This window comes from Peromyscus eremicus, chromosome X, assembly GCF_949786415.1.
Source record: "Peromyscus eremicus chromosome X, PerEre_H2_v1, whole genome shotgun sequence".
NCBI lineage: Eukaryota > Metazoa > Chordata > Mammalia > Rodentia > Cricetidae > Peromyscus > Peromyscus eremicus.
The window spans coordinates 66119476-66146370 of record NC_081439.1 but is presented as its reverse complement, the minus strand read 5'-3'; the positions used below and the strand labels follow the sequence as shown (position 1 = coordinate 66146370).

General features: G+C 35.5%; 1 protein-coding gene across 1 annotated transcript in view; it reads left to right on the top strand.

The window, feature by feature from the left end:
- Window positions 1-26895, top strand: part of Pof1b (POF1B actin binding protein) — a 72950-nt gene that overhangs the window by 11726 nt on the left and 34329 nt on the right. Inside the window, exons 2-5 of the mRNA XM_059251320.1 lie at window positions 2731-2805; window positions 11242-11322; window positions 19040-19141; window positions 23011-23184. Coding sequence (XP_059107303.1) covers window positions 2731-2805; window positions 11242-11322; window positions 19040-19141; window positions 23011-23184 — 432 coding nt within the window. The remainder of the gene's footprint in view (window positions 1-2730; window positions 2806-11241; window positions 11323-19039; window positions 19142-23010; window positions 23185-26895) is intronic.

Sequence of the window (26895 nt, the reverse complement as noted above, 5' to 3'; positions counted from 1 at the left end):
ACCGACCTGGATTTTATACCAGATCTAGCCTATGTAATTATGAACATTGATTTCACCAGGCTTATATGTAAAGGAAGTTGACAACACGGTGGTGCTTATCATTTCTGAGCCACAAGGATAGACGACTCAATAATATAGTATATATTTTATAAGAAGAAGTAGAACTGTCCTGAAATATTAAAGGGATTAAATGGCAAAAGTAGTAAACAGAACTTCAGTGTTTTATTTAATTTAGAGCCCTGAGGCTACACTTTGCAAATATATCATGCAAGTCTAGAGATACCCTTTATTGAATTTTTAACAGCTTAAATTATTTAATCAGGGCTGTCGCCTCATGCAATCACTTTTAGATAGGTGTAATATTTTCAAGAACAGAAAAGTTGTTTTTGAACTGGGTGTGATGATGCACACCTGTAATTCAAGTATACTGTAAGAAAAGGCAGGGGAACCATGAGGCCAGCCTGAGGGACAAACTGAAATGCTGCCACAGAAAAAAATAGCAAGGATACAGCTTGGCAGTAGAGCACTTTTTCTAGCATGCACAAAGACCTCAGTTAATTTTCCAATAGCCAAAAATATAAATGTTACTTTTCACAAGAACTAATTTTAAGGAGGCAAATAAAAATATATTTAGACTCCTAATATAAGATCTAATTACAATTTACCTTATAAGTAGAGTCTTCAATTTATAATGCTGAAAATATAATCAAGCAAGTTATAAATATGGTAATATAGATTGATTAAATGAATGATTTCTGGAGTCATTGCTACTTTTGTTGAAATTCTAGTACCCAATATTGCCTATATGACTTTCATCTATTAAATTAGGCTGTTTTCTTCTAACATTACTTGTGAGTATAATAGAGTTATACTGGTACCTTCCTTATGAGTTTGTTTTAAGTTTAAGTTATTGACTTAGAAAGTGCTATACAAGTTGTTTGAAATAAAAAACTCTTAATATGTATTATCATCATCATCATCATCATCATCATTAGTATCATCATCATCATCAAAGTAAAACAAGATAGATAAGCTTAAGGCATTTCAAATTGTTTTGTCAATATGGAACCAATATGGAAAAAAAAGTTAAAAATAATCTCCCTTTGTTTATAGAATGTCGGAAATAGAACATAGATTAAGGAGTGTCTAAATCACATTTACACACAATCTCATGTCATTTTCAACATAAGGAAACGGAAGCCTGACTCCAAGCCCTGGCACCTTTCTGTTATATACCATGATAACCAAAACACCTCATCTGGGCCTTTAATTTCTTAATTATCAGGAATGAAAGGCTGTGGTACAAAAGCACGTGAACCAAATATAGCACTGCCCATTGAATTTAATGATTTCATTATGAAGGATCTAAATGACGTGTGTGTGTGTGTGTGTGTGTGTGTGTGTGTGTGTGTGTGTGTGTGATTTATATAAAATTAAACACCTAGAAAGTCTACTAAAAAAGAAATTCTTATTCCTGGGGTGACCTTTAAATTATGACATGCTCTTCATTGATTCATTCACAAACAATTTTTCACTTCGTATGGAACAGGAAATGACTGTTTGCAGGATCAATAAAGGGGATAATTATAATTTAAGAACACTGTATGCATGTGACTGTCATGATGAAACCACTTACTTTGTATGATTAATATGCTAGTAAAATATCTCACTAATCTTTTTTTAAAGTAAGAAAAAAAGAATTATGTTCATGTAGAACAAACCCCGCCCCCCCCCCCGCCCCATTTTTTCCTTCATGATCTTTTGGCCAGATCCATTAGCACATGGTTGTATTTGGAATAATTTTTCTGAAGTGAAGAATATGTACCCGTTTGCTTTGCAGTCTGTAACCTTCTGCATTTACCTGAACAATTTTTAGCTTCCAGTGGGAAATCCAGGAACCTATTCAGAGGTGTTCTGAAAATACTGAATTTATATTATTTAAGTTGACATAAAGGAAGGGGAAGATGAAAATATACCAAGTTGAAGACAAAATGATAAAAAAAATGCCAAAGTGTCCAGAACATTTTCTAGTCCGAGCAAACGTTTCAAAAACACATGTTGTACTTACATTGTACCTTGGCTTCTGATAAACCTGTCAGTGTTTACCTTGTATACCTGTGATTCTGATTTTAATTATCCCTTTCTTAGAAAAACATTTTTCTGTTTGTGGGAAAATATCCTGGAGGCATGTCAATCCATTGTAAATTATAGGAAGGCGTGAGGAGCTTGAGTAATGCTATCAACTGTGCAATCTGGAGATGAGGGAGTAGCTTAGTGGTAAGCACTGGAGTATCGTGTGAGGTCTCGGGTTTGATCCTCAGTACCTGTACACACTAATGAAGCAATGCATATTAACTAACTTGGGGAGAAAGATAAACAATGATAGCATAGTCAGAAGGGTAATAATTTTGTCTAATCATTATGAAAACCACATTCCTTCACTTCTGTGAATGATTTTGAAGCAACACTGCTGACTCCAGAATTAAGCTGGTTCCAGACCAGATAAAGTATGATGGAGCCAACTTGCAGTAATCTAACATGAAGTTGGTCAAGTAATTCAGTAAATGTGTCCTTTGGAAAGATAGACATCATCAGAGAAAGCTTACATACAATGCTCTTGTTTGTGACTACTAAGATTATTACGAAAATATAAAGGACACCTATCCTTTCAGTTGTACAAAGTATAGTGATCAGAAACAATTTCTGAATGGTATTTTTTTTTTTCAACAGGAGCTCCATTCTCCAACTCTGAAAATATCTACTTGTGCACCAAGTACTCTACATATAACACAAAATGCTGAACAGGTAAACAAAGTTGTGTGTTACATTAGATTTGTTTTTCTTATTTTTATGTAAGTCTTGTTCATATGTGTGAACAAACTTTAGGTCTTTATAGAACTACACATTCACAAAAACTTCATAGCTCACAAACAGAAGGAGATATTCTCATATATGAATATAGTCTTTGCCCAGGAAAACAATGTATAGCAAGTGCCATGAATTACATTTTTACTTCCATTATTCTCTGACTTGAACTGTTTTTAGTTTAAGTGTAGATTAACTTCTGTTTAGAATCTTCTAGTGAGAGTGGATATTTTAAGGGTCCTTGGTTTTAGTACAAATAAAGTATCTGGATTTTGGGTTGACTGGAGAACTGCTTTTGCAAGTGGTAGTATTTGAAAATTTATATTTAGAGGTTGACTCTTACAGGGCAAGAGATTCTCCTTATTATGAGTATATGATTTCAATGACACACAGACTCTTATTTCCTTTCACCTTTATGACCTAATAATCCTAGTTATTGGATTAGGTTTCAATGTAAGTCTTGTACATCCAAATGAGATCTGTAATAATAATTAATACTGTAATAAAATTTATTTAGCTAATTGATATGTGTAAAAAAGTAAAGTCTAAGGAAATAAAAATAAAGCATATTATATTTATATTTACATGGGAGAGGAGCATACAATTTTGGGTGTAAACAAGAGAGATGCTATTTTAAGTTTCTGGCAAACATATGGTATTTTGTTGTCATTAAACCCTGATTCCTAGTTTGGTTGGAATAGTTTGTTTATTAACCACTTCCTTTCCCCTTGTATTTTTATTGAGAATTTCATATATGCATATAATGTGTTCTGATCAAATCTGTTCCCTGTTTTTTCCCCTAAATTCCCATCCTTTCCTCACAACACCTGTTTCTCCAAACTTCATATGCTTTTATCATTTTTTCAAACAGAATCCTCTGGGTGCTTCCTGTATGGGCATGGTTGTTGGACATCATGCTATAGCATGAGTAGCTTTTCAGGGGACACCCCCCAGACAAAATATTGCTCCCTATTCCCTAACAGCCATCAGTTCCCAGAAACTCCTTAGTTAGGGGTAGGGCTTCATGATCTCCTCTCCCAACCACGGTGGTATTTGGCTGGTTTGATCTTGGACAGACCTTATCCATGCAGTCACAGCCATTGTGAATTCATGTGTACAGTGGTTTGCCATGCCCAGTAAAGAAGGTTTTGCTGGAGAGGTCCTCGATTTCTGGCTCTTACAATCTTCCCACCTTCCCACCCCTTCTTTCACAACCCATGAGCATTGTATTAAATTGTATATGTACTTTATCGCTTCACTATTCATTACAGATGTTTTTCTCATTGATATGTACCAAGCCTCTTATATTAGTAATACTTTTTCCATAAAACATTTCCAATTGTCTTTATTCTAGTGTTTTCTCTGTGTGTGTCTCTCTGCCTCTGTCTCTGTCTCTGTCTCTCTCTCTCTGTCTCTCTGTCTCTCTCTCTCTCTCTCTCTCTCTCTCTCTCTGTCTCTCTCTCTCCTTCCTTCCTTCTTTCCTTCTTCTTTTTTTCCCTTTGATTGGATTTCAGAGACAAGTCTAGGTACGTACACAAGGCTAATCTGGAATGCCAGATCTATTTGCTTCAGCCTCCTAAGTACTATAATTACAGGCCTGCAGCACCACATACAGGCTTTCTGTCCCTTTTAATGTAATCTATGGCTCTCCACTTCCAACACGATGAATATTTTAAAGGTGTATGCTACCATGCCCAGATAAAGCCAAATATTTAAATTGACTAACATTAAGAAGTATTTTGTTCTAATCCTGTGGGAATGCATCCAACAAAACAAAATACTTTAAAATATCTCACCATTGTCGTTTAAAAAGTATAGAGAGGCACCTATACTCCAAGCTGCTGCTGTTGCTTCTGGAGTTGCTATTGGTCATGCTTGCATAGCACAATTCTTTGTGGTCTTTGTGGTCTCCAATGTGCTTCATGTGGCCACATCAGCTAGCTTTAGCTAGAGAATAGCCTTAACTTGGAAAGTGGCACCACATCAGAAATGCCTTTCACTTTCTCCTAAACAAGTACTAAAGGATTAGCTGACCATTGAGCAGGCACCACCACCCCTTCTCCAGAAAGCAAATCAGACAAGAGATTGGGCACTCTTACTTACAAATGTTAGGTCCAGATCTTTTCTCCTTAATCTATGAAACTTTCTATATTTTCTCAAAGCTGATATCAATGGGCAGAATACAAATACCCAAGTCATCGTAGAGGTTGCTCCAAGTCCTTACTCTAAAGCCTTTCAATATCCATAAATAAAGCCTAAACTAGCCAGTCTCATTCCCTAAGTTGCTGTGGGAGTCTCTGCAAACACCACAGCCAGTAGGATGTCTCTGTGAGTGGAAAAGCAAGTCTGGTTAATGGGGGTGGAGAGATGGCTCAGAGGTTAAGAGCACTGACTGCTCTTCCAGAGATCCTGAGTTCAATTCCCAGCAACCACATGGTGGCTCACAACCATCTGTAATGAGATCTGGTGCCCTCTTCTGGCCGGCAGGGATACATGCTGTATACATAATAAAGTCTGGTTAAACAAGACTCAGTAGGCAGTGTTGGTTCAAACTTCCAGAGCCTGACAATGGGCAGTTTATTTTAGTCATATGTAAGCACAACACAATTTGGAAAAATATTTTCTCATGATAATTAACCCTATCCCGCATGTACAACAAAGCTTAAGACATGATTATATTGAAACTCTTGTAAAATACAGGTGACATCTTCTATAAAGATAGGTTATATATATTAACTAAGGAAGCAGGTTCAACATAAACAGTGCTCATGATAGGGTCTCTGGGAGGATGGCACCATAGATTGACTGAGATAAACATAAATCTAGAAGAGCTGGTGTTGCCTGGCCATACAGACAGAGCAGATGTTACCAGGCTATTAACCACATCTGTTCTCAGCCTTCTGGGCAAAACCAAAACAAAACAAAACAAAAACCAAGTTATATATCTCTTCCTTTGAAAAGACAACTCCGTGTGTTTAACCCTCCCGGTTTACCTAGTGCTTATCTGTGAGCACAAGGACCTCCATTCTTCTTAGAACTTGCAACCCTGATGGCAGAAGCCTTTTTCCTTGGCGAGGGAAAACAGTGGGGACCAGGACTATAAGTAGGAATGATAAGTATTTACATATCATATATTAGTTACTTTCCTGTTGCTATGATAGAACACTATGACCAAAAGTGATTAGAGAATTGTCTTAATTGGGGTTACTATTACCGTGATGAAGCACCATGACTAAAATTAATTTGGGGAGAAAAGGGTTTATTTATGCTTCCACATTGCTGTTCATCTTTGAAGGAAGTCAGGACAAGAACTCAAATAGGACAGAAACAAAAGCCATGAGGAGTGCTGCTCACTGGCTTGCTCGCATGACTTGCTCAGCTCTCTTTCTTATGGAACTCAGGACCACCAGCCCAATGGTGGCCCCACCCACTATGAGCTTCCCCTCCATCAATTATTACTTAGAAAATGTCCTACAGACTTGCTTACAGCTTGATCTTATGAAAGCAATTTCTCAACTGAGGCTCCCTTCTCTCGAAGGACTCTAATTTTACCAAGTTGACATAAAACTGGCCAGCACAACTGACCCCTGGCCAACTTGACACACAAATAACTCAAATGTTAAGCCACAGCCTTTTCTTTCTTGTCCATCCCCAAGATCACACATTAATATTGATATTACACTATAAAACATTTTATAAATTTAAAAAGTCCCACAGTCTTTAAAATTTTAAGCACTAAAAATTTCAGTCTCTTTAAAATATCCAATCTCTTTTAAAATCCAAAATCTTTTAAAATCCAGTATCTTTCAACTGTGGACTCCTATAAAACAAAAATACATTAAATATTTTCTTACTTCAAAAGGGAAGAACAAAAGCATAGTTACAATCCGAAAAAAAAGCAAAATGAACACCCAACTATAAATAACTCAGTATCCAAAGTCTGGGATTCACTTAAGATCTTCTGGGCTCCTCCAAAGGGCTTGAGTCACTTCTCTGGCTCCACCCTCTTCAGCTCACACAGCTTTTCTTCTAGGATCCAGCTGGCTTTACTTGACTACTGGTGCTGTTCTTGGTAGTCATGTTATGGTGCTGGCATTTCCAAACGCTAGGGTCTTCTGGTGCTTCTGGGCTGCACTTTCACCAATAACCTCTCCTGGGCTCTTTCATGGTGCCAAGCCTCAACTTCTTCGAATAAACCCTTCAGTCCTGAGACTTCAACTGCCACTGAGACTGCACCTTCACTAATGGCCTCTCCTGGCCTCTCACAGTGCCAAGCCTAAGCTACTCTCCATGACCTCTTCATGCTTTCAAAACTAGAATTACCTGAGTGATGCTTACATATTACTAAGTTCAGCTGCCAGCACAAGGTACAACTTTGGCCACTTCTGGAACACAGCTTCCCTGTGCTTTCAGGAGACTCTTTCCAGAAGATTTTACAAGTGATGCTGGTCTCTTCTTAATCACCACCGATTCTTCATCCCAGCTGACCAGCATCAAATGTCACAGCAAGGAAAAGGTTTTACTTTAATGGTTCCAGTCTCTTGTTAACCATAGCCGATTATTCAGCTCCTGCTGACCAGACACCACACATCCTTCACACAAATGACCGGATAGAGGCTTTACTTCCTTATGGAATGTCTCAGGCCAGGGCTCTATCATCTGCACTGCTCTCAACATTCATATCTTCCAGAAGAGTTCATTGAACTCTCAACATTCAATGACTTTTCTATCCCAAAGTTCCAAAGTCTCTCCACTATCCTCCCAAAACAACATGGTCATGTCGGTCACGCGATACTCCACTATCCTGGTACCAACTTTTGCGTAGAGTTATGATTGCTGTGATAAAACACCACAACCAAAAACAACTTGGGGAGGATTGGATTTATTTAGTTTATACTTCCGCATTACTCTTCAACAATAAAGTTAGTATTGTACCCAGAGTCCCCCAAAGACCACCAAGAGACCGAATCCGAAGCAAAAGCAAAGTGTCTTTATATTGTTATGAGTTAACTCTGGACTCTCTATCTATCTGACACAGCAGCAGAGCAGGAGAGACCCGAGTAGCAATGGGGCAGGGTTTTTAAAGCAAGGGGGTTTGAGGTCTACAGACTTCATAGTAACAGACTCAGGATTGGTTTATGTGAATCATGTGGTAATCATGTCAGTAACTTTTAATTGGCTGGAGTTAGTTGGGGGCTACAGTTATCCATTTTTGGGCAGGCCAGGACAAGTCCCAGGCTTTGTCCTTGAGCTGCCATAGAGACTGGCTGGCCTAGCACATACTGACTGTGGGGGCTGACTCAGTGGCCCAAGGCTCTGTTCTTGACTCATGCATGTAGCTTTAAGTTGGTGAGGGGTCCCAGACAGTAAACAATTGGCTGAACCTTGAGCAGTCAGAGTACGAGTACATACAGATAGGAAACTTCTGCAAGGGTTATGTCTTTTGTTCATGGCCCTCCTAGAAACTGCTTGCTCAAGTCTCAGTAAACTGAAATTGAGACCTGATCTCGGAGAGAAGGCTGAGCAGCCTGTTATGGTGTCTGCTTGGTCCTTTCAGCAGTTAGAACAGGAACTCAAACAGGGCAGGATGCTGGAGTCAGAAATTAATGCAGAAGCCATGGATGAGTGTTGCTTAATGGCTTGCTCTCCATGGCTGGCTCAGCCTGGTTTCTTATAGAACCCAGGACCACCTGCCAGGGGTGGTCCCACCTACAATAGCCTGGGCCCTTCCACATCAACCACTAATTAAGAAAGTGTCCTACAGGTTTTCCTGTAGCCTGATCTTATGGAAGCATTTTCTCAATTGAGGCTCCCTTCTCTCTAATGACTCTAACTTGTGTCAAGTTGACATAACACTAGGTAGCACAGGAAGAAAGAGTTTATTTGGCTTACAGTTCCAGAGGGTGAGTACATAATGGTAGTGGAGTCATGACAATACGTGACTGGAGTAGGAAGCTGAGAGATCACATCTTAACCACAAACATGTAACAGAATATACTGGAAGTAGAGTGAGACTATAAACCCACAAAGCCCATCCCCAGTGAAGTATTTCCTCCGGCAAGATTCTTCCACCTAAAGATTCCATAATCTACCCAGACAGTAGCACCAACTAGGCACCAAATGTTCAAGTACCCGAGTCCATAGGGAAAATTTATCATTCAAACCACCACTCCCCCAAGATGGGATCCAGAATCAGATCAACAAACTTTTGAAAGCAAAGAACAACCAGAATACAATCTCAGAGACAGCAAGAGTGACTTCAGCTTTCTGGTCTGTCTGTAATATTATCTACTGTAATGGCAACCCCAAACACACCAAGTCTGGTGGAAATGCAGTCATTGCAATGAAATCTAGAACTATGACACTCCAACCTGTCCATAAATTGAAGGCATTTTCAAAGGAGCTGGAGCCCAAGTGTGTTAGATTTGGGAAGCTACTAACCTTTTCAAAAAGGACACATCTGTGGGTGATGTCTGTGCTTGAAAAAAGTTAAGTTCTTAAAAGAAGTAAGCACACAAGGTGATCAATAAGCTCCTAGCTTCTCCTGCTCCTTTCTGTGCAAGTGACCTGCAGCATGAATCTATTAGTATCTTTGACCATATAAAGCCTGAAGACTTCCTCTTAATTATGCTATAGTGGGTGGGGGGGAGGGTAGGAGGTATGAAAAAAAATGGAGATCTTCAGGTCCATGGGCCAAGATTGCATCTGCTTCATATTGCATAGGGAGCATCAGAGAGGCTGTCTGTTGTTTCTGTGGTGACAAATCGTCGCTGGCAGCAACTAGTTGGAAATTCCCAACCTCCTCAGCACCGAGTTTTCCATTGAACTCCTCTACACAGTTCTGATGTAGATTATCTCCAAAGTAAACAGAAGCATGTACAAGCAGGTCAGACAAAAATGTATAGACTTCTTTAGATGGTGAGTACATCAAACAGTTCCAAGAGGCCAGCAAGTAATAAAGAGACTGAGAGGAGAAGGGGAGATACCCTCTCGGGGTTTTTGGATGCAAATACACTGTGCTATTCTACTGATTGGCCCTGCTTATTTTTATGTGCATATTTGCTTATACTGTATGAGTCTTTTTTTTTATTGATTACATTAGGGATATGTACCAGGCCATAGGGTTTGTCATATGATGCTATCCTTGTGATGTATGATGACTGTCCATATCCTTGGAAATATGTCTAGCAGCCAGATTGGGCAGGTGGATTGGGGCAACACAAAAGCAAAACAAAACAAAACAAAAACCAAAGAGCCTGGAAGCCATAGTGCATTTGATTCACAGTCAGATCACATGTCTCCAAGAGAAAAGAAATTGAAGTCATAAACATTATGAGTAATTTTTATATGTAACTTATTTAATATGAAATTAATGTAAGCTTAAGTTTTTATCTAAACATGCCATTGCAACACAATTCACTCTGAGAAAGTCTAGAAAGAAAAGGGATTGGTAAAATGTAGGAAAAGGGAAATTTGCAATGAATACCTTAAAAATAAATACCCCAGTGGACACACCCACTTTAAACCAATTGTTATTTAGATTCAAGTCACTTGCTAGATTTTCAATTTTCCAAATTCTCTTGCCTCAGACTAGGTAGGAGGTAGGGAGGTAAGTGAGAATTTTTAGGGCAGTTCAGAGGCCCTTATTTTAAACAGGCTTTAATATAAAGCAGAAAACAATGCTATGATTCTATTCAATGCCATGAACGCTATCATTTCTGTTTGTGTGTTAGATGGTTCAGAAGACTGCAGGAAGCTTAGACATAAAAACAAGGAGCAGCATTGTTCCAAAGTGGGAAGAGAAGTACAATAAAAGGGAAAATAGTTTACCGTATTTAATATATTTTAGCACAACTTATGCAATTTTACTCTACTCCAATATATCTCCAGTATGTAAATATAAATATGAATTAAGAACTGGAATCATGGAAATATTAATTTTCAATATTTTATGAAAGAAAAATATCTCCATTATTTTTGTGAAGTATTTATTGAGTCATTTGGTCTCATGAATTAATCAATCTTAAGATGTAGGGTAGAATGTAAGGAAAAATAAACTGTTAGTTCTTATAGAAATTTTTACTTGCCAAACTCTAGTAGAAAAGAATATGTAATAAAACCATAATAAAATGTGAAAAAGTATGGTAAAAATAGAAATTAGTATAGCGCAAGTACTTACAACAGCATTGAACAAAATGCTGCTTTGCAAAGGTATTTCCAACACTGAAGTTAAATAAATCAGCAAGTCACTTATCATTGCTCATGAAAATGACTATATAATGTTCACTATGAAAATTGTTCCTTATTATTGATGGCTCTAAGTTACCAAATAATGATAATTTTATGTAGTTATATGGATTTAATTTTTCTTTACAGGAACTCCATTCTCCAACAGTGAAAGTTACTACATATCCACAAACTACCATTAGGAGATACATAGTACAAAACCCTGACCAGGTAAGGTGTCATGTGATCTCTCTTTCCAATGGATGAGTCAGTCAGTTACCAGATCCTTAAAAACAGATCACTGGCCTATCTTCCAGTTAGAAAGTGTACTTCTAATCATTAACATAAAATTTTATTTTTAATTTCAGGTAGCCATGCACTGAATACATTCTGATATAGCAAAGCAAAAGTTCCAAGCAGCTTGGCTGGTATACTGCTTTCCTTTCTATATAGCCCCACCCATGCACTGCAAGGACTTTTGTGCACTTTGAACCAGGGAAAAAGGGGACAAAGGTCTTCACAGGCTTCCCATAAAATCTACCAACTATAACACTAGGAGTTGGAAGGCTGAGTGTATTTGGATTTGCCTTTCAGATGTGGACTAGTAAGAAGAAAATTAAAAGTCCAAAGCTCAAAAATGTTTTCATGTACTTATAGCCTTTGATGTATGAATTATATATTTAGTAATAAGCTATTTAGAAATTTACCCTATTATATTTCTAACTAAGATATATAACTTTATGTTTTACAGGGTACATATTATTTTCTGTCTAATTTGAGAAGAAAATTAAGAAAACATTTTTCTACAATAATAAACATCCCTTAAGTACACACACACATATGTATCCACATATACATCAATAGTGGCAACAGAATATCTTGGAATTTTAAGGCATCAATCTCTCAATAAGAAACACTGCAGTATGGATAGAAATATGACATTCTTCCCTTTACTCTACATTTCTCCATTATAACAAGAAACAATTTTTCTCTCCCCTGAAAGATGAAGTACATATTCCAGCTGTAGAAAGGAAGGGGTTAATGTGGAGTCTCATGTTTTCTACAAATCTAGATGGTGTACTTCTACTACTATCTATTCCACTTCCTATATTTTTTAATTTACTTATTAAAATCATGTTCTTGTGTCTCCTTAGTTAAGGAAGCTGCTAGTTGCTCATGCATGTCTGTGTGAATTTGTGTACACACAGGATCTGAGTAAGGTGATGATTGCTTTGGATATTTGCTGAGTTTTCATAAGTTTGTGTAAACATAGAAAGAGGGTGTGATTATAGTTAAAGTAGTTGCCTGCTCCTTCTTTTGAATAATCAAATATTTAAGCAACAAGTCTGGAAACAGGGGCAAGGTGGCTGGACAAGGGGCAGTGAGGAACCTTAGTGGGGAGAGTATGTTTCCCTACCTTTGTCTCTCTACTGCTCTCTTTCTCAATCCTGTGATGGGAATTGAATGAATATAGCCTATAATACAAAGACAGAATTTCTAGTATGTTCTGTACTTATTTATATACATCTAATCTGCTTTTTACCCACATGGTTCATGTCCTTATACTTACATAGGTATATATCCTTGTATTTGGTAATATGATGTATATGTATATGTATGTTTATGTGTACCCATGTGTGTAAGTACATGTGGAGATCAGAAGTTAACATCATATGTCTTCTTCAACCACTCTCTACCTTTCTTTTTGAGACTAAGTCTCTTTCTGAATCTGGAGCTTATAGGTAAGACTAGCCTGCCTGGTCAGTGAGCTCCAGGTATCTACTTGTTTTTCCTTCCCCAAGGCTAAGATGACAGGTATGATACCAGGGACAGATTTTCATGAATACTGGATATCCAAATTCTGATTTTCATGCTTACACAACAAGAACTTTATCAACCAAGTCATCTCCCTGGCCCAGAACTCACATTCTTTAAAATGTATTTTGCTTATTCTTGAGGAAACTTAGGTTCTTAAATGCTATAGGAACACTGAGTTACAAAGTGACAAAGTTGGAAATGGATTTGAATAATGCAGAAGAAAAATTAACAAATGAAGGAGAACTCATAATAGACCTTAAATGATTACCAGATAAATTATGTAGTTATATATGTACTTATACACCATGTTGTTTAAAAGGTAGCAAAATTAGGCATATGTGTATAAGTAAGGACATATTAAGAACACCGGGCTTGCTTCTCTAAGAACTTGTTGTCTCAGGCCATGTTGAATTACAAACATTTCCTCTAGAAAATCTAACAGAAGAGTGAAGAAAAAAAAGGTCATTTTAAAGATTTTGAACTTTGTCCTTTATGGAACAATAAAACAGGTTTCAAGCCACATGCTTTGTAAACAAAAATAACCTAACTGGTTTTGCAAAATAGCTTTAACACTCTGTTCATATATAGCCCTGTTTTCCTTTTTAAGTGTATTTCTTCTGTATTTTGCACTTTTAAATCTCTCCAGGAGAATATTTAGTTTAATTGCAATGTTTACAGTAAGTCGAGGCTCTTAAATGATAACCCCATCCTCTTTCACCTCCTAGGTTTTCTAAGCTTTATTTTTTCTTCTTCTTGGAATTAAACTGATCCCAAACGACTTGTCTAGCTGCAATTCCTTCTACCTCTACTCAGAATTTCTATTTGTAGTTACTCCTAATTTTTCCTTATTCTCAATTTGTCATCGTAATCATAGGATTTATATATGCTGGGTTTTTTTTTAATCCCAAAATGAAGACAACACATTTGTTTTATAGTAGATGAAATCTAATGATATTTATTAGTTTCATTAAGTTTCTCTTTGTGATGTTTCTGATGGTCTTTGGAACTGAGACTGTCCAGGTGGGTCTACCTACATGCAGATAAACCCATACACCAGTATGGAGCTGTATTAAAGTTCGCAGCATTAGGAAGGTTGAGAACCACTGCTGTAGAGTACCTTCTCCATATCAGAAGCAGCACAAAGAGAAAACATATATTTCTGGTGGTCTAGGTGACCCTGTAGGGGTCGAGATCCACAGGTTGAAAACTACTGCTCTATAGCCTTCAAGTAAGAATAAGGAAATAAGGTATTTTTTCCTAAACCAAAGGTGCTTACATTTTCTTTTATGGTAGGAAGTAAGGCATGTCCACAAATAGCTGTGTAAAATACATTGGAAAATACATTGTAGGGTGAGTAGAAAAATGCAAATAGTCTTAGTTACTTTTCTGTTGACATTACAAAATGCCATGACCTAGGCAACCTATAAAAGAATGTATCTATTTGAGGCTTGCTTACAGTGTCAGAGGGTGAGTCCATGACCATCATGGCAGAGAGCATGGCAACAGGCAGGCAAGCATGGTGCAGGAGCAGTAGCTGAGAGCTTACAACTGGGTGGGGTCTTGCCTTGAGGATATCACTACCTTTATTACACTTCTCCTTATCTTTCATCACAAACTAAGGCTCCAACATTACATATCCTAGTGTTCTTTTTCTCCTCAAACTACATTTTGTGTTTCTTTTTGTTCTGCTTGCTCTTTTTCATTGTAGGTCTGCATAATAGTGATCACTCATAACCACATGACACAAATCAATAGTTGACTATATCAGAATCTTCTCTACCAGTTTGAAACTCTTCAGTTTACCCTCCAGCAGATTCTTAGCACAAGGGCAAAAAGCATCTACATTCTTTGCAAAAATACACCAAGAATGGTTGTTGTCCTAGTTGCTAATACTATTCACCTCTGAAGCCAGTTGATCAGGATCACCATAGTCCACATTGCTCTAATTAAGCCTTATTGTCTTCCAATAGCCTAATAGAATGGATCATAAAGCCCCACTTATAAAATTCAACCACTTTTCTAGTCCAAAGTCTCAAAGTTTTCCACTTTCCTCCAAAAACAAACAGACAAAAAAATGAAACACCATAGTTAGACATGTCATAGCAATAGCTCACTCATTATACCAACTCCTGTTTTAGTTACTTTTCTGTTGCCATGATAAGACACTATGACCAAGACAACATTGAAAGAAAGAGTTTAATTTGGTGACTTATGGTTCCAAAGGGTGAGTCCATAGCCACAGTGGCAGGAAGTATGATAACAGACAGACAGTTATAGCAGGGGAGCAGGAGCAGGAGCTGAGAACTCACAACTCATCAACAAGCACTAGGGAAAGAGAGAGAGAGAGAGAGAGAGAGAGAGAGAGAGAGAGAGAGAGAGAGAGAGAGAGAGAGAGAGAGAGAGAGAGGAAGCACTAACTGGGAATAGTGTGGGTTTCTGAAATCTCAAAGCCCATTCCCAGTGACACACTTCCTCCAACAAGGTCACATGTTGAACCTTCTCAAGGAGCTTACTGAGGACCAAGTATTAAAACAGATGGACCTGTGGGAGCTATGCTCATTCAATCACTATACTGCAGTTTGACTTCAGATAACAACACATTTGCTATTTGTGGAAAATCAAGGAAAAGATTTGTTTTGACATGTAATATATTGATACAATTCACATGATGTTAAAATCATTATACTCATAAGGAAACAAATTTAAATAGGTGTGCTTTGTTCAAGTCTTCACAAATTCTTCTCTTTTCTGACAGCTAATCCAGATCTGCTTGAGCCAGTGGGATCTGAGGTGCATAATAGAGAGGGTACCTAGTGAATATTTAAAATGACACAGCTAAATGTCACATATGAAATATATAGAAGAGGGTTGGTATCTAAAGTTTATTGCCAAAGGTAAAGACATGAGTGTGATTGCTGTGGGGTAATGGGCAAGATTAAGGTCAGAACCTTGAGAAATATCTATTTCAAAGGAGCAGAAATAAGGACCCACTGAAATAGAGGAATCACTTTGTAACCATATCAAATTAGCATAAAGCTAAGGACAATAGATATGAGAATGAGCTTTGACAGTTAAGAAATTGGCAGTGGTATTTAAAACAACACTTTCAATATACTTATGGGAGCAAAATCCAGATGCAGAAAGTTAATGCTTCTCAAAGGGAAGTGGAGGAAGTTAATTGAGGGATGCCTTTCTGAAAAGGATATTGATCAAAGGCAAGAGAAAAGGTATCATTAGAGGAGAAAGCTGAATCTTGGAGACCCTAGAAGATTTGTAGATAGAATGAACCAGTAATGGGTAAGGGTAGTGATCCAATAGAGTAAAGGGACAAATGAGATAAGATTCTGAAGGATAAAAGAGAGGATAAAATTTCAGGTACACATAGAGATGCAACTTTAGGAAAACAAAGGTATGAATTCCTCCTTGATGAGCTGGAAGGGACAGAATGTAAAGGGTAGTTTTTTGCAGTGTGGAGAAACATGGTGAGATCACATTAACTACATTAATTTGATTATCTCCAGAAGGAAAGGGGTGAGGCAGCATGAGACTAGGGGTCGTGGAAAATAAAAGGCATTGGAACCACAGTTATAGAATTTGATTAATCTGAGTGTGATCATAAAGCTTGGAGGCAATGCTTGAAACTGAATAACTTGAACTTGTAATGAACAAATTTTTATTTTGGTTTTAAAAAATGTTTCTCTATTATAGCTTTGTGGCCTGGGAACAGTGCAATAGATGTTGGGAATTACATACTTAGTTAAATGTGAGAACTACTGCCAGAGGTTTGGAAAGTAACAATTAAAGTTATAACATCAATCATTTTGAAAACACCTGCTAATTTTTAGGGTGGATTTGGCACCAAATCAAGTTAGAGACTGAAGAAAAGAAGATACCAAAGCTAAAACTGTTGAACTCCTCCACGGTTAAGAACTTGAAAATGCCTGATCAAAGTTTTTCAGCTGATTTGTTTTTCTACAGCAATTACTCATATGAATATTTTATTTTTACATTCTTATAGATTTGGGAAAGTAATAATCTAAATTTGGATGAGTTTTTTATTGTTATTTCTATAGGAAAACCAAAATATACTCTAAAGAGAATCAGTATTTCATAAATCTTAGCTTCTTTTTTCTTGAAAACCCACTAATAATAGAGAAAGCTTTAAAATGAGTTATATTTCTTAGAGAAGAAAATCTCATATTTGTTTTCCTCTTTTAGAAAATTCTAAATCATCAAGATAAAAGTTACTACCATCCCTTCTCATTCATTTATCGGTTAATCTAGTATTGAATATTCAGAGTCAATACTTTCTTTACCTTCAAAGCAGTCTACTTTGTATAATTTAAATGATTGTCCTAGAAATATTATGACAAAATTCTCAAAAATCATTTTAATATATTAAAATATTATGATACTATGTATTAAAAACCAGTGTACAAAAAAGTTAAAATTGATGGTACCTTAAAATATATTATTTCACTTGATCCAGGGTACCCTGTATATTTTATCCTTGTGATAAGCACACTGAACTTCAGAGAAGGTTAACGCCTTACTTACCTAAGTATCCACTGCATGTAGATTATGAAGAAAGAACTGTTAACTCTTGTTTTATGACTTCATACCTTTCTTTTCCATTAAGCCTGCTTCCGCTGATTTTCTTAAGTCAGTGTCAATAGATTCACAGCAGCTAAAATCCAATCTGCTTTGTGATTCTCACCCATTGATGTCTCGGGAGCATTTTTGTGTTCAATTTCTTACTAATTTGCTGAAAATTTCTCCCTTTGATTTCAATGATTTTTTTTTCTTGCTTCTAAAACTTTCTAAGACTTCCCGATTTCTACTTTTGTTTTATTTCATTTTTTTGTTTGTTTGTTTGTTTTTTGTTTTTTTTTTCTTTTTTAGCAATTGTGTGATTGTAACCACCACTTCTAATCTGGTCATTGAGAAATCTGGATCTGCAGATTTGAGCTACAGAATTTCTTCCCTTCTTAACAATCAGTCTGTTAGGCCAGTCAGTGTAAGCACTGAGAGTAATTACAGTGTTTTCCAATCAACAATTTCTGCTGTATACTAGCAATTTCATCTAATATAAGTACATTAAAAACAAATGAATACAGTTTTGTTTTGTGACAAATCAATGAATAAAACAACCTCATGACTCAAATTAAAATCAGAACAAGGGAGAAACTGAGTGTGGTGGCACTCACCTTTAATTCCCTGGCACTTGGAGGCAGAGGTTCACTGATACTTGAGTTTGAGGCCAGCAAGATCTGCATAAAGAGTTCCAGGGCAGCCATGGCTATAGTGAGACCCTTTCTCAAAAAGAAAAAAACACTGTAGAGAAAAGAATGTGATGCGCATTACATTTCTTTTGGACTCCTTGTTTGATTCTTATTAGTCTTTCGATCTAAGACATATCACAGGCCCTTATTTCATTTACTGACATCTTCTAAGCACTTGGCTCATATTACAGCAATTTAGTTGATTATACAGAGATACAGTGGCTCTTAAAGCTTCTGCTGTCAGTTCTCAAAACATATGTTGTACTGAGAATCTTAGCCTTGATTATCATCACAAATAGGAATGGTACACTTCAATGACATGCAAATTGAGTCCTAGGAAAATACTTTAATGCAGTTCTACCTACTTTATGGTTTAGTAGGAGTGACTGATTTTTATTTATTCTAAATTTCTCTAATAATTCCTTTGTTTGGAATGAAACCTGCCTATGACTACAGTTTAAATGATAGTGACCTCATGCTAGACTACCTTAGAAGAAACTTGTATTGTGTCCTGCCTTAGAGCCAATGGATCCACAGATGCTCAAACCCAATCTGCTTTGTACTTCTCACCCATTTCTCACCCAGAGAAACAAATGCTATCCTTCCTACTTCCTTCAAATCTCCCCCAGAGAACTAGAGCAAATAAGAGGAATTCAAATTGTTCTCATTGACAATGGACTGTTCTTAAAATTATTTTCTTCTACTGGAAGAAACTTATTCATGAATCATTTCACTATCCTCCTAAAATCTCTTACTACCTTAGGACCTATTAGATATTGGGTATTTGTTGGAGTTCCTATAAAAACTACACCTTTCATATCTAACCATGTTATTTAATCTCTTATTAGGAACCATTGTCTCCTTTCCTAAGAGGCGGTCACTTCTTCCCAGGAAACAATGTAATTTATGAAAAAACAATAAGAAAAGTGGAGAAGTTAAATACAGATCAGGTAAGTAATAATTGTTCTAGAACTTGTTTTACAAGTATACATTTTTGAATTATGAATATTTTAATAGAACTGAAATAATACTCAATTACCAAGTACCAGGCAAGACCACTGTGAGTTCTACTGTGTCATCATGTCTACAGTTCTTCATGCTATCCTTAATATTTTTATATTTATTTTATTGTGAAGCACATTTCACCAAAAAGGAATCTGAAGTCACATAAAAAGTTAATGGTAGAAACTGAACTTAATACATATTATGTGTTTCCCGTTAAACTAGTTTACAAAAAATTAATTTTAAAGGCTATAATGTTATCTTCATTATTTTAATATGCTCAGACTTAAATGAATAGTATGCATTAACAGATAAGTAAAATATTCTGAAAGATATAGAAAACTGAAGCTTTAAGTAGCATTTTTAGTTGGGTGCTTTAAAGAAAAAAATTGTATTGTCTCAGTTCTATAAAGCAGAAATCAAAAACTACTCTGTAGGACAAGACGATTATCCTGCTGAAACTTCAGAGAAGAAATCCTTTTTGTTGTTAGCTTAGCTTGTGGAAGCCTCAGGCATCCTTTTGATTGCATAATAACCTTCCAACCCCCCTGTTATCACACGATGCCCTACATGTGCATCTTCACATCAGCAACCCCTTCTGCATGGCTGTCTCTGGGTCAAATGTCTCGTTTTTATAAGGACATTGGTCATATTGGATTGGATTTCACCCTAGTAAATTGATCCCACTCTAAATTGTTTCTACCTGAAAAGACCATATTTTAAAGAAAAGCAAATGCTGTATTACTGGGACTTAGAACATCACCATAAATTTGGAGTGTGGGTAGCAATTAAGTACATAATAGGCAGTTAAATATTATAAAATCAGCTTGGATAACAAAATCATTTTTTTTTCATTTATAAATGAAGCACACTGAAAATGTATTGGATTTTGTTTTAAAACTTCTTGGCAAGAGAACACGCTCTATTTTTATAAGCACTTATTGGCAGTTGTTAGTAGACTTGTAGGGAATAACATATTATTCCTTATTTTATGCCCAGTAAAAATGAAATGACATAAATTTCCAGAATGATAACCATCAAGATGTCTACTTTTTGGTTTGCTTGTTAAACAGAATAGTTTCTAAAGATCTAGGGCATTAAATACAAGTGTTCCTGAAGAAGAGCCCAACATTATGATATCAAGTAGAAAAAATTCACTGGATGTTTCTTATCTTCCAAGTAATATTTTCCAAAGCTATCAACTTACATTTACATTTATTCAACTTGGCTATTAAAAAATGATGTTTCACACATTTTAAGTAGTAAGGAGTATTTGAGGTGCATCATTTAATGCTGCTTTCAGGTTATTGTTTTAATGAGAATGAATAGTATTTCTATTTTATAGCCTCTAGAATACAATGTTGACTATTATATACATTGTCTTACCGCTCATGTAGCTGAAACAATTAAGAAAGATTTTTTAAGAACACTGCTTTTGCTTATTGTTGATATCAGTATTTTTTTACTGTAATCACATTTTCTCACTAATAATTTTAATGATTTGCCAGTTTTATAACTGTTATGTAAGCTGTCCAAATTACAATTACCTGTGCAAGTGGAACAAAGCATAATTTTTTGTTTTGTTGTTTCCTCAGTGATAGAGGCTATACCATGGCATGCTGGACAAAACTAAGGTCCAAACAAAACAATTTACTGGCACTTGTAACTGAATCAAATACAAGTAGCTACGGAAATTAGACTTGTCCAAGAACAAAAAAGGTCTTTGTAGTAAAAAGTTGGTAAAGTAGTGCTAGTTGCAAGATAATTATCCTTTTAAAATATTTGTATTTTATATTATTCTTTTTTTACCCTCTAGCTAAAGAAATAACCTATGATAAGATCATAATTGTTTGATATTTTGTGCTTTAAAGTTTAGATTATGATATACTTCAAAATATGATCTCCATGTGAATATTTTTCTTTAAAACAATAACCTTGGTAGTTGAATTTAAGAACTGCAGCTGTAAAGTACTTGAGTGTATGAAGCTCTGGCTTCCATCTTAACACCAAGACTGAAAATAGTAAACACATTTTTTTAAATTACCAATGCTGCATGGTGACATTTTATGCCTATATATATATATATATATATATATATATATATATATATATATGTCAGATTTGTAGGAAAATTGATTAAAGCATATAGCTAGTTTTCTAAACTGTAAAGATCCCAGTGCTATCATACTTATAAAATGAGTCATATTAAACAGTCTAGAGAAAGGAATGCCAACAACTGACTCTATGACCTTTATATACCTACTGAGCAGTTTCTAGTCATAATATATGCTTCCTCATATATTTTTCTTTATTCTAAAATAATTTAGGCACCTAAAAAGCAATAGAGTAAGAAGTTCAGAATGTAAAATGAATATTAAAAATAATGCAAATGACATTAATGACACTTGACTTCTCTATCTGGGCCTTCATGTGTCCAGTTTTTTTTCAGATAGCCACTCTTGGAAGTTTATTACTCTATTCATATGAAAGCAGCTATGTATATTCATATATATATATGTGTGTGTGTGTGTATGTAGATTATTTTATATGTTAAACCAGAGAAAAAATACTCCGTTGTTCTGTACCTTGGTATTGTTTTTATCTGACATAGTTTGAAAATTGTTTCATCTAAGAGTCTAAACTGTTGAATTACATAACTTTTCAATATGAGTCAACTTTTTACACTCAAAAAGAAAATTTACACAGAATTTATACTTTCAAACTTGACTATATGTGAGTGACTGTAACATTATGACTAATGTTGAGTGATGTTTCTTTGAAAGCAGGCTATTAGCAGGAGCTTTTCAAAGCAGCATGACAACATACTATAGAAATGTTCAAGTATACCTGAAGTGTACACAATGGATATATGTAAATGTTAGTTTCTGCACTGTACTCAGAAAAAAAAACGTCATGACATAAACAAGCAGGTGAAATAGATTGCATTTAAAAGCAAATTCCAGATGTTTTTGTAGTTGATATAAATGAAGCCTCATCCAAAGAGAGTCTGAGGTACAAATCATGAATTCAAGTCACAATTTTGGTATTAATTAGTTTTATTACTATTTCTATGTTCAAATTTAGTGAGATAGATGATAATAAAATTGAATTATGGTGTCAACACTGATATAATAATTGTAATACACATTTATCCCTCACTTACTTTGTAATACAAAATTTACAGACAATTCATTTACTCCACACAGAAACTCAATGAAAACAATATTTGAATAAGAGTACCTGGTAGAATTAAAGTAAGGTCATATGTTTTCTGGATTAAAAGCACCAATCAGTGGTTTTAAATGTTGAAAAATAAAAGGCCTTTTCTCAATTTTCATAAGCATGAGATCATTGCCTCCCCAAGAGGGATACACACATGCTTCCTGATATTGAAAAATCATTCTGTTGTATTATTTCCTAATTTTAAGTTATTTTACGTGTTCAGCATGACAGGATTATTATATAATTAGGTGCTGCAGTGCCTGTTGAAACATCAAACAAAGTTTAATTAATATTCATAGTAGTTTTAGGATTAAGTATAACTAGAATATTAATTTAATTAGTCATGTAATTCTATGGCATATCTAGGTAAGTAGTTTGATGGTCATAGCTACTGATTAAATACAAGCAAAATTCAGTAAAATTTTCTTAATGTATAAAGTAAATAATATATCACTAATTAAAACTAGAAATTCTACATTTTTAATTATTTGATAAAAGATACATTGTAGTTTTCAAATTTGGTTCAAAACTTTTCTTGATTCATTAGTAGCTCTGATTCTAGGTGGCAATTTTTTGACATGTATATGTGTTTTAGGAATGTTATCCTCAAATTCAATGCCATCATCATGTTGTCCAGCAACCCCAGATCATCCACTCTCCACAATGTCAACAGTCCCATTCTAGCCATCAAATCCAATGCATCACAGAAAATGACCCAAATATTGGGCATGAACTCTGCCACAGTGGGTCAAGCCAGATACATGAACAGGTAAGACCAATCAGCTGAATGCTTAGCAAAGTTCTTGAACATTTCTTGCACCAGTATTCTAACATTCATATTAAATTTCCATTCAAACATTGAGGAATTATACCACTGGTATTTGTGGGTTTTATTTTACTTTCTCTTTATTTATTCTATGTGTCTTTCACATTATGCATCTTGATTCCATTCATTTCCCTGTCCCTTCTCATCTGCCCTACGGCTCTGCAACCCCCCACCCCCTCCAATAAAACAAAATTTAAGAGAAAAAAAGGAAAAAAAATCTTGTCATAGAAGCTGTAGTGTGACACACTGACTCACTCAGTAAGCCCCTTTGTCCATATATCTTTACTTGCAAGTGTTGATTGCAAGAGTCACTGGTCTGGTTCGAGGCCTCTGATTTCTACTACACTATCAATGCTTGACCCTCATTGGGACTTCTCTTGGATATCCTATTGTTGCTCTGTATCGTGGAGATCCTGTAGCTTTGGGTCTGTGGGTCAGGCTCCTTCACATGCTCCAGCAGATCATAGATGCGGTAGATGTTGTGGTGAATCAACTCATAACCCTGGTTCTGGGCCTAGGCAGCTGCAGGGTTGGTCAACTGCCAGTTCTCCCCTGTTCTCACCACTAGGGTGAGCTCTCCAGCATTGCCTTAGCTAATTCACCCCTGGTATTTGTGTTTTCACAACATTTTAAAAACAGCTTATCCACACTCCTCTCAAAAGACAAAATCGTTCAGGTTCATTAATTAAATGTATGAAGTTATGACTTGATTCATGAATATTTAATTGTAACTGATAATTGATCTTTAGAAATGAGCCCAACAGTTGTTCAGTGTTGCACATTTCCATGATATATAATATTCAAATGAACAACGAGTTGCAAATGCTATCATTTGAGATGATTGTTAATGATATCATTTCACAAGCTGGTAATTAGTTGCTGTATATATCCTTTGAGAATACATTATTCTAATTCAAGTCAAAATATTCTTATACTTTATTGTGTATTATAACAAAATAGAAATCAAAACTTAGTTGCTAAGGAGAAACCTCCTTAGATACAATCTTGAGTGACTAATTTATGTTGTGAAGACTTTGGAGTCTTGTAATCATCTGCTGCACAAGTGATAATAGGAAAAAAAAGATTTTCTTCAATCTGGTAAAAACTAATGATAATGACTGATAATGGAAAGTCAGACACTGTTTGTACTTACTGCAATTTCAAATTGACCTCTCTCATGGACAGCTCTTAGGAGAAGATAAAAGAATAAGAAAGAAAATTATTAAAAGAAAATTAGCTTCCAATTGAGGAATTAGAAATGTTTTAATATTAAATATACATGGGATTATTTCTGATGCTTAGAAATATATACTTTGGCTATATTGGTAAAAAAATAACTAGAGGTAATTTAAAATTCATATTTTCCAATATAAAAAAAGCCTAAAATTATCTTTCCTCTGACTGTCTGCTCAGAAACATTAGCTTCTAGAGTAGTGTGTGAAATTTCTTACATTAAATGGATCCGTAATGACAAAAATAGCTATTTTATTAGATTAAATCATTTGAAATTGTTATTTTATAGGTCATAATTGACCAAATAGAAATACCTCTGCACAGTTGAATTTAATTTTTAATTTTGCTTCTCCTTGGTTTCCTCTAATAGAGGAAAGTGGAAGTACCTAAAATTTAATGCAAAGCAAAATGTTGGCATCTCCCTTAAGAAGGAACAAGCAATGTGTTTCGGGAGAAAAAGAAAGAAGAAATTAATTTCAGTTGGGAGATCAAGGGTATTTTCAGTAGGTTTGAAAACTGAGCAGTATTTCCACATTTGATACCATGGTGTTACATGGAGACAATGGCCAAGGAAGAAAAAATCATATGGATAATATTACAGGTTTAGAGAAGTATATTTCGTGTTTCCAAATTTAGTCATGGGCTGCGAAGATAGCTCAGTAGGATTGTAAAGCATTTGCCATGCAAGTATGAGCACCTAAGTTCAGATCCTCAGAACTGTGAAGCCAGGCAACAGTGTGCACATTTGTAATTTCAGTGCTCCTATGGCAGGATAGAAGGCAGGTAGGAGAATCCCTGGAAGCATGGAGGCCAGGTAGACTAGTACATGCAGTGGCAAACAAATGATTCTTTCTCAAACACAGTAGGCCTTACACTTAGATTGTCCTCTGACGTCTAAATGCATGCAGTGGCACATGTGGGCCACATTCACACACACAAGCACGCATATGTATCACACACGTGCAGCCACAGACACACACAGAGTAAAGAAGGGGAACAAACAAAAACAAGACTAGTTAGTTGTTTCATCCGAATAGAATTGAAGGTGCATGACAAGAACATACTGGTTGAAGTATTAACACGGTTCATTAAGCCTAGGTCATGAAGTTCTAAAATGTTAAGGCAAAAAAAAAAAAACAACTTTGGACTATATAATGGATAGTTAGTAAAGGTTTTAAATAGGAAAGTACCAATAAAAATACTACTTTAGAAGGTTAACAATGGCAGCTTTGTGCCAAGTAGACTAGCATGTTGTTTAATTTTCTTCTCATAATGATCAAATTAGGAAGATATTATTATTATTGTCTTTTTTGTTCACAAAAAGAAACTAAAGTTTGAAGAATTTACTTGTAGAGACTTACACAGTTAGCATGTGTTAGATCCAAATTTCATTCAAAAGGTAAGAACATTTTGACACTGGAGATGAATTGTTAGTGTAATAGTCTGGATTGGCTTCAGGGTAAGAAGATCTAAGTTTCATCTCCAGAACTTTATATTTTAAGCTACTTATCTTAATAATATCAAATGTCTCTGCAACATTCTCCTTCATTAAATTTTGGTAGTTATATCTACCTCACAGAATTGACAGAAAGACTAAAAGAAATACGTGAGGAAAGATTCCCAGAAACTATGAAGACATGTAAAAATGTCATGGAGAAAACTTTTTGAAAAGAATAAAGCCTAAATTAGACTAATGATGATAGGACTGGTATAACAGATAATTTTCAAAGATAGAAGAAATATTACAGGATTCAAAATTTTTGCTAGGAGCAACAGTATTACAATGATATCCATTCACTCACAGTTTAACTATAATATATATGACCAGCTGATATTATTATCTACTTAGAAAATAATCATCATATTTAGGTAACTAATGTAGTTCCTCCAGCTTCATTATTTACACTACAGTTTGCAATTTCAGCGTTGTGAAAATATGAGTACTTTTTCTTATATACAGTTTTTCTGTCTGAGTGGAACTTTGAGGATAATAATGAAGTGTACAAAGTACATGGACAAAGGAGGGCCTCGGTAGTCACATGTCCCCTGTAGGTGTGACATAGAGTTGGAAGACTCTCCTGAAAGCATTGCAGAACAGATGTAAATTGGACTCTTTTAAAATTATAGTTTTACCTACTTTTGCTATAGTTTTTATTATTCAAAAACAATTTTTGGATTTAAATATATATTTGGTCATATTCTTCTCCTACCCTAAGTCCTTCCAGATCCTCTTCCCCTTCCCACCCATCCAATTTTAAGTTCTTTTTAACACACACACACACACACACACACACACAAACCAATACAACAATAAATGCCCCCAAAACCAAGAAAACAAAATAAACAACACCCATAAAAGAAAAAAAAAACAACACCAAACTGTAACAAAATAAAAGCACACAGAAAACGGTGGATTCCATT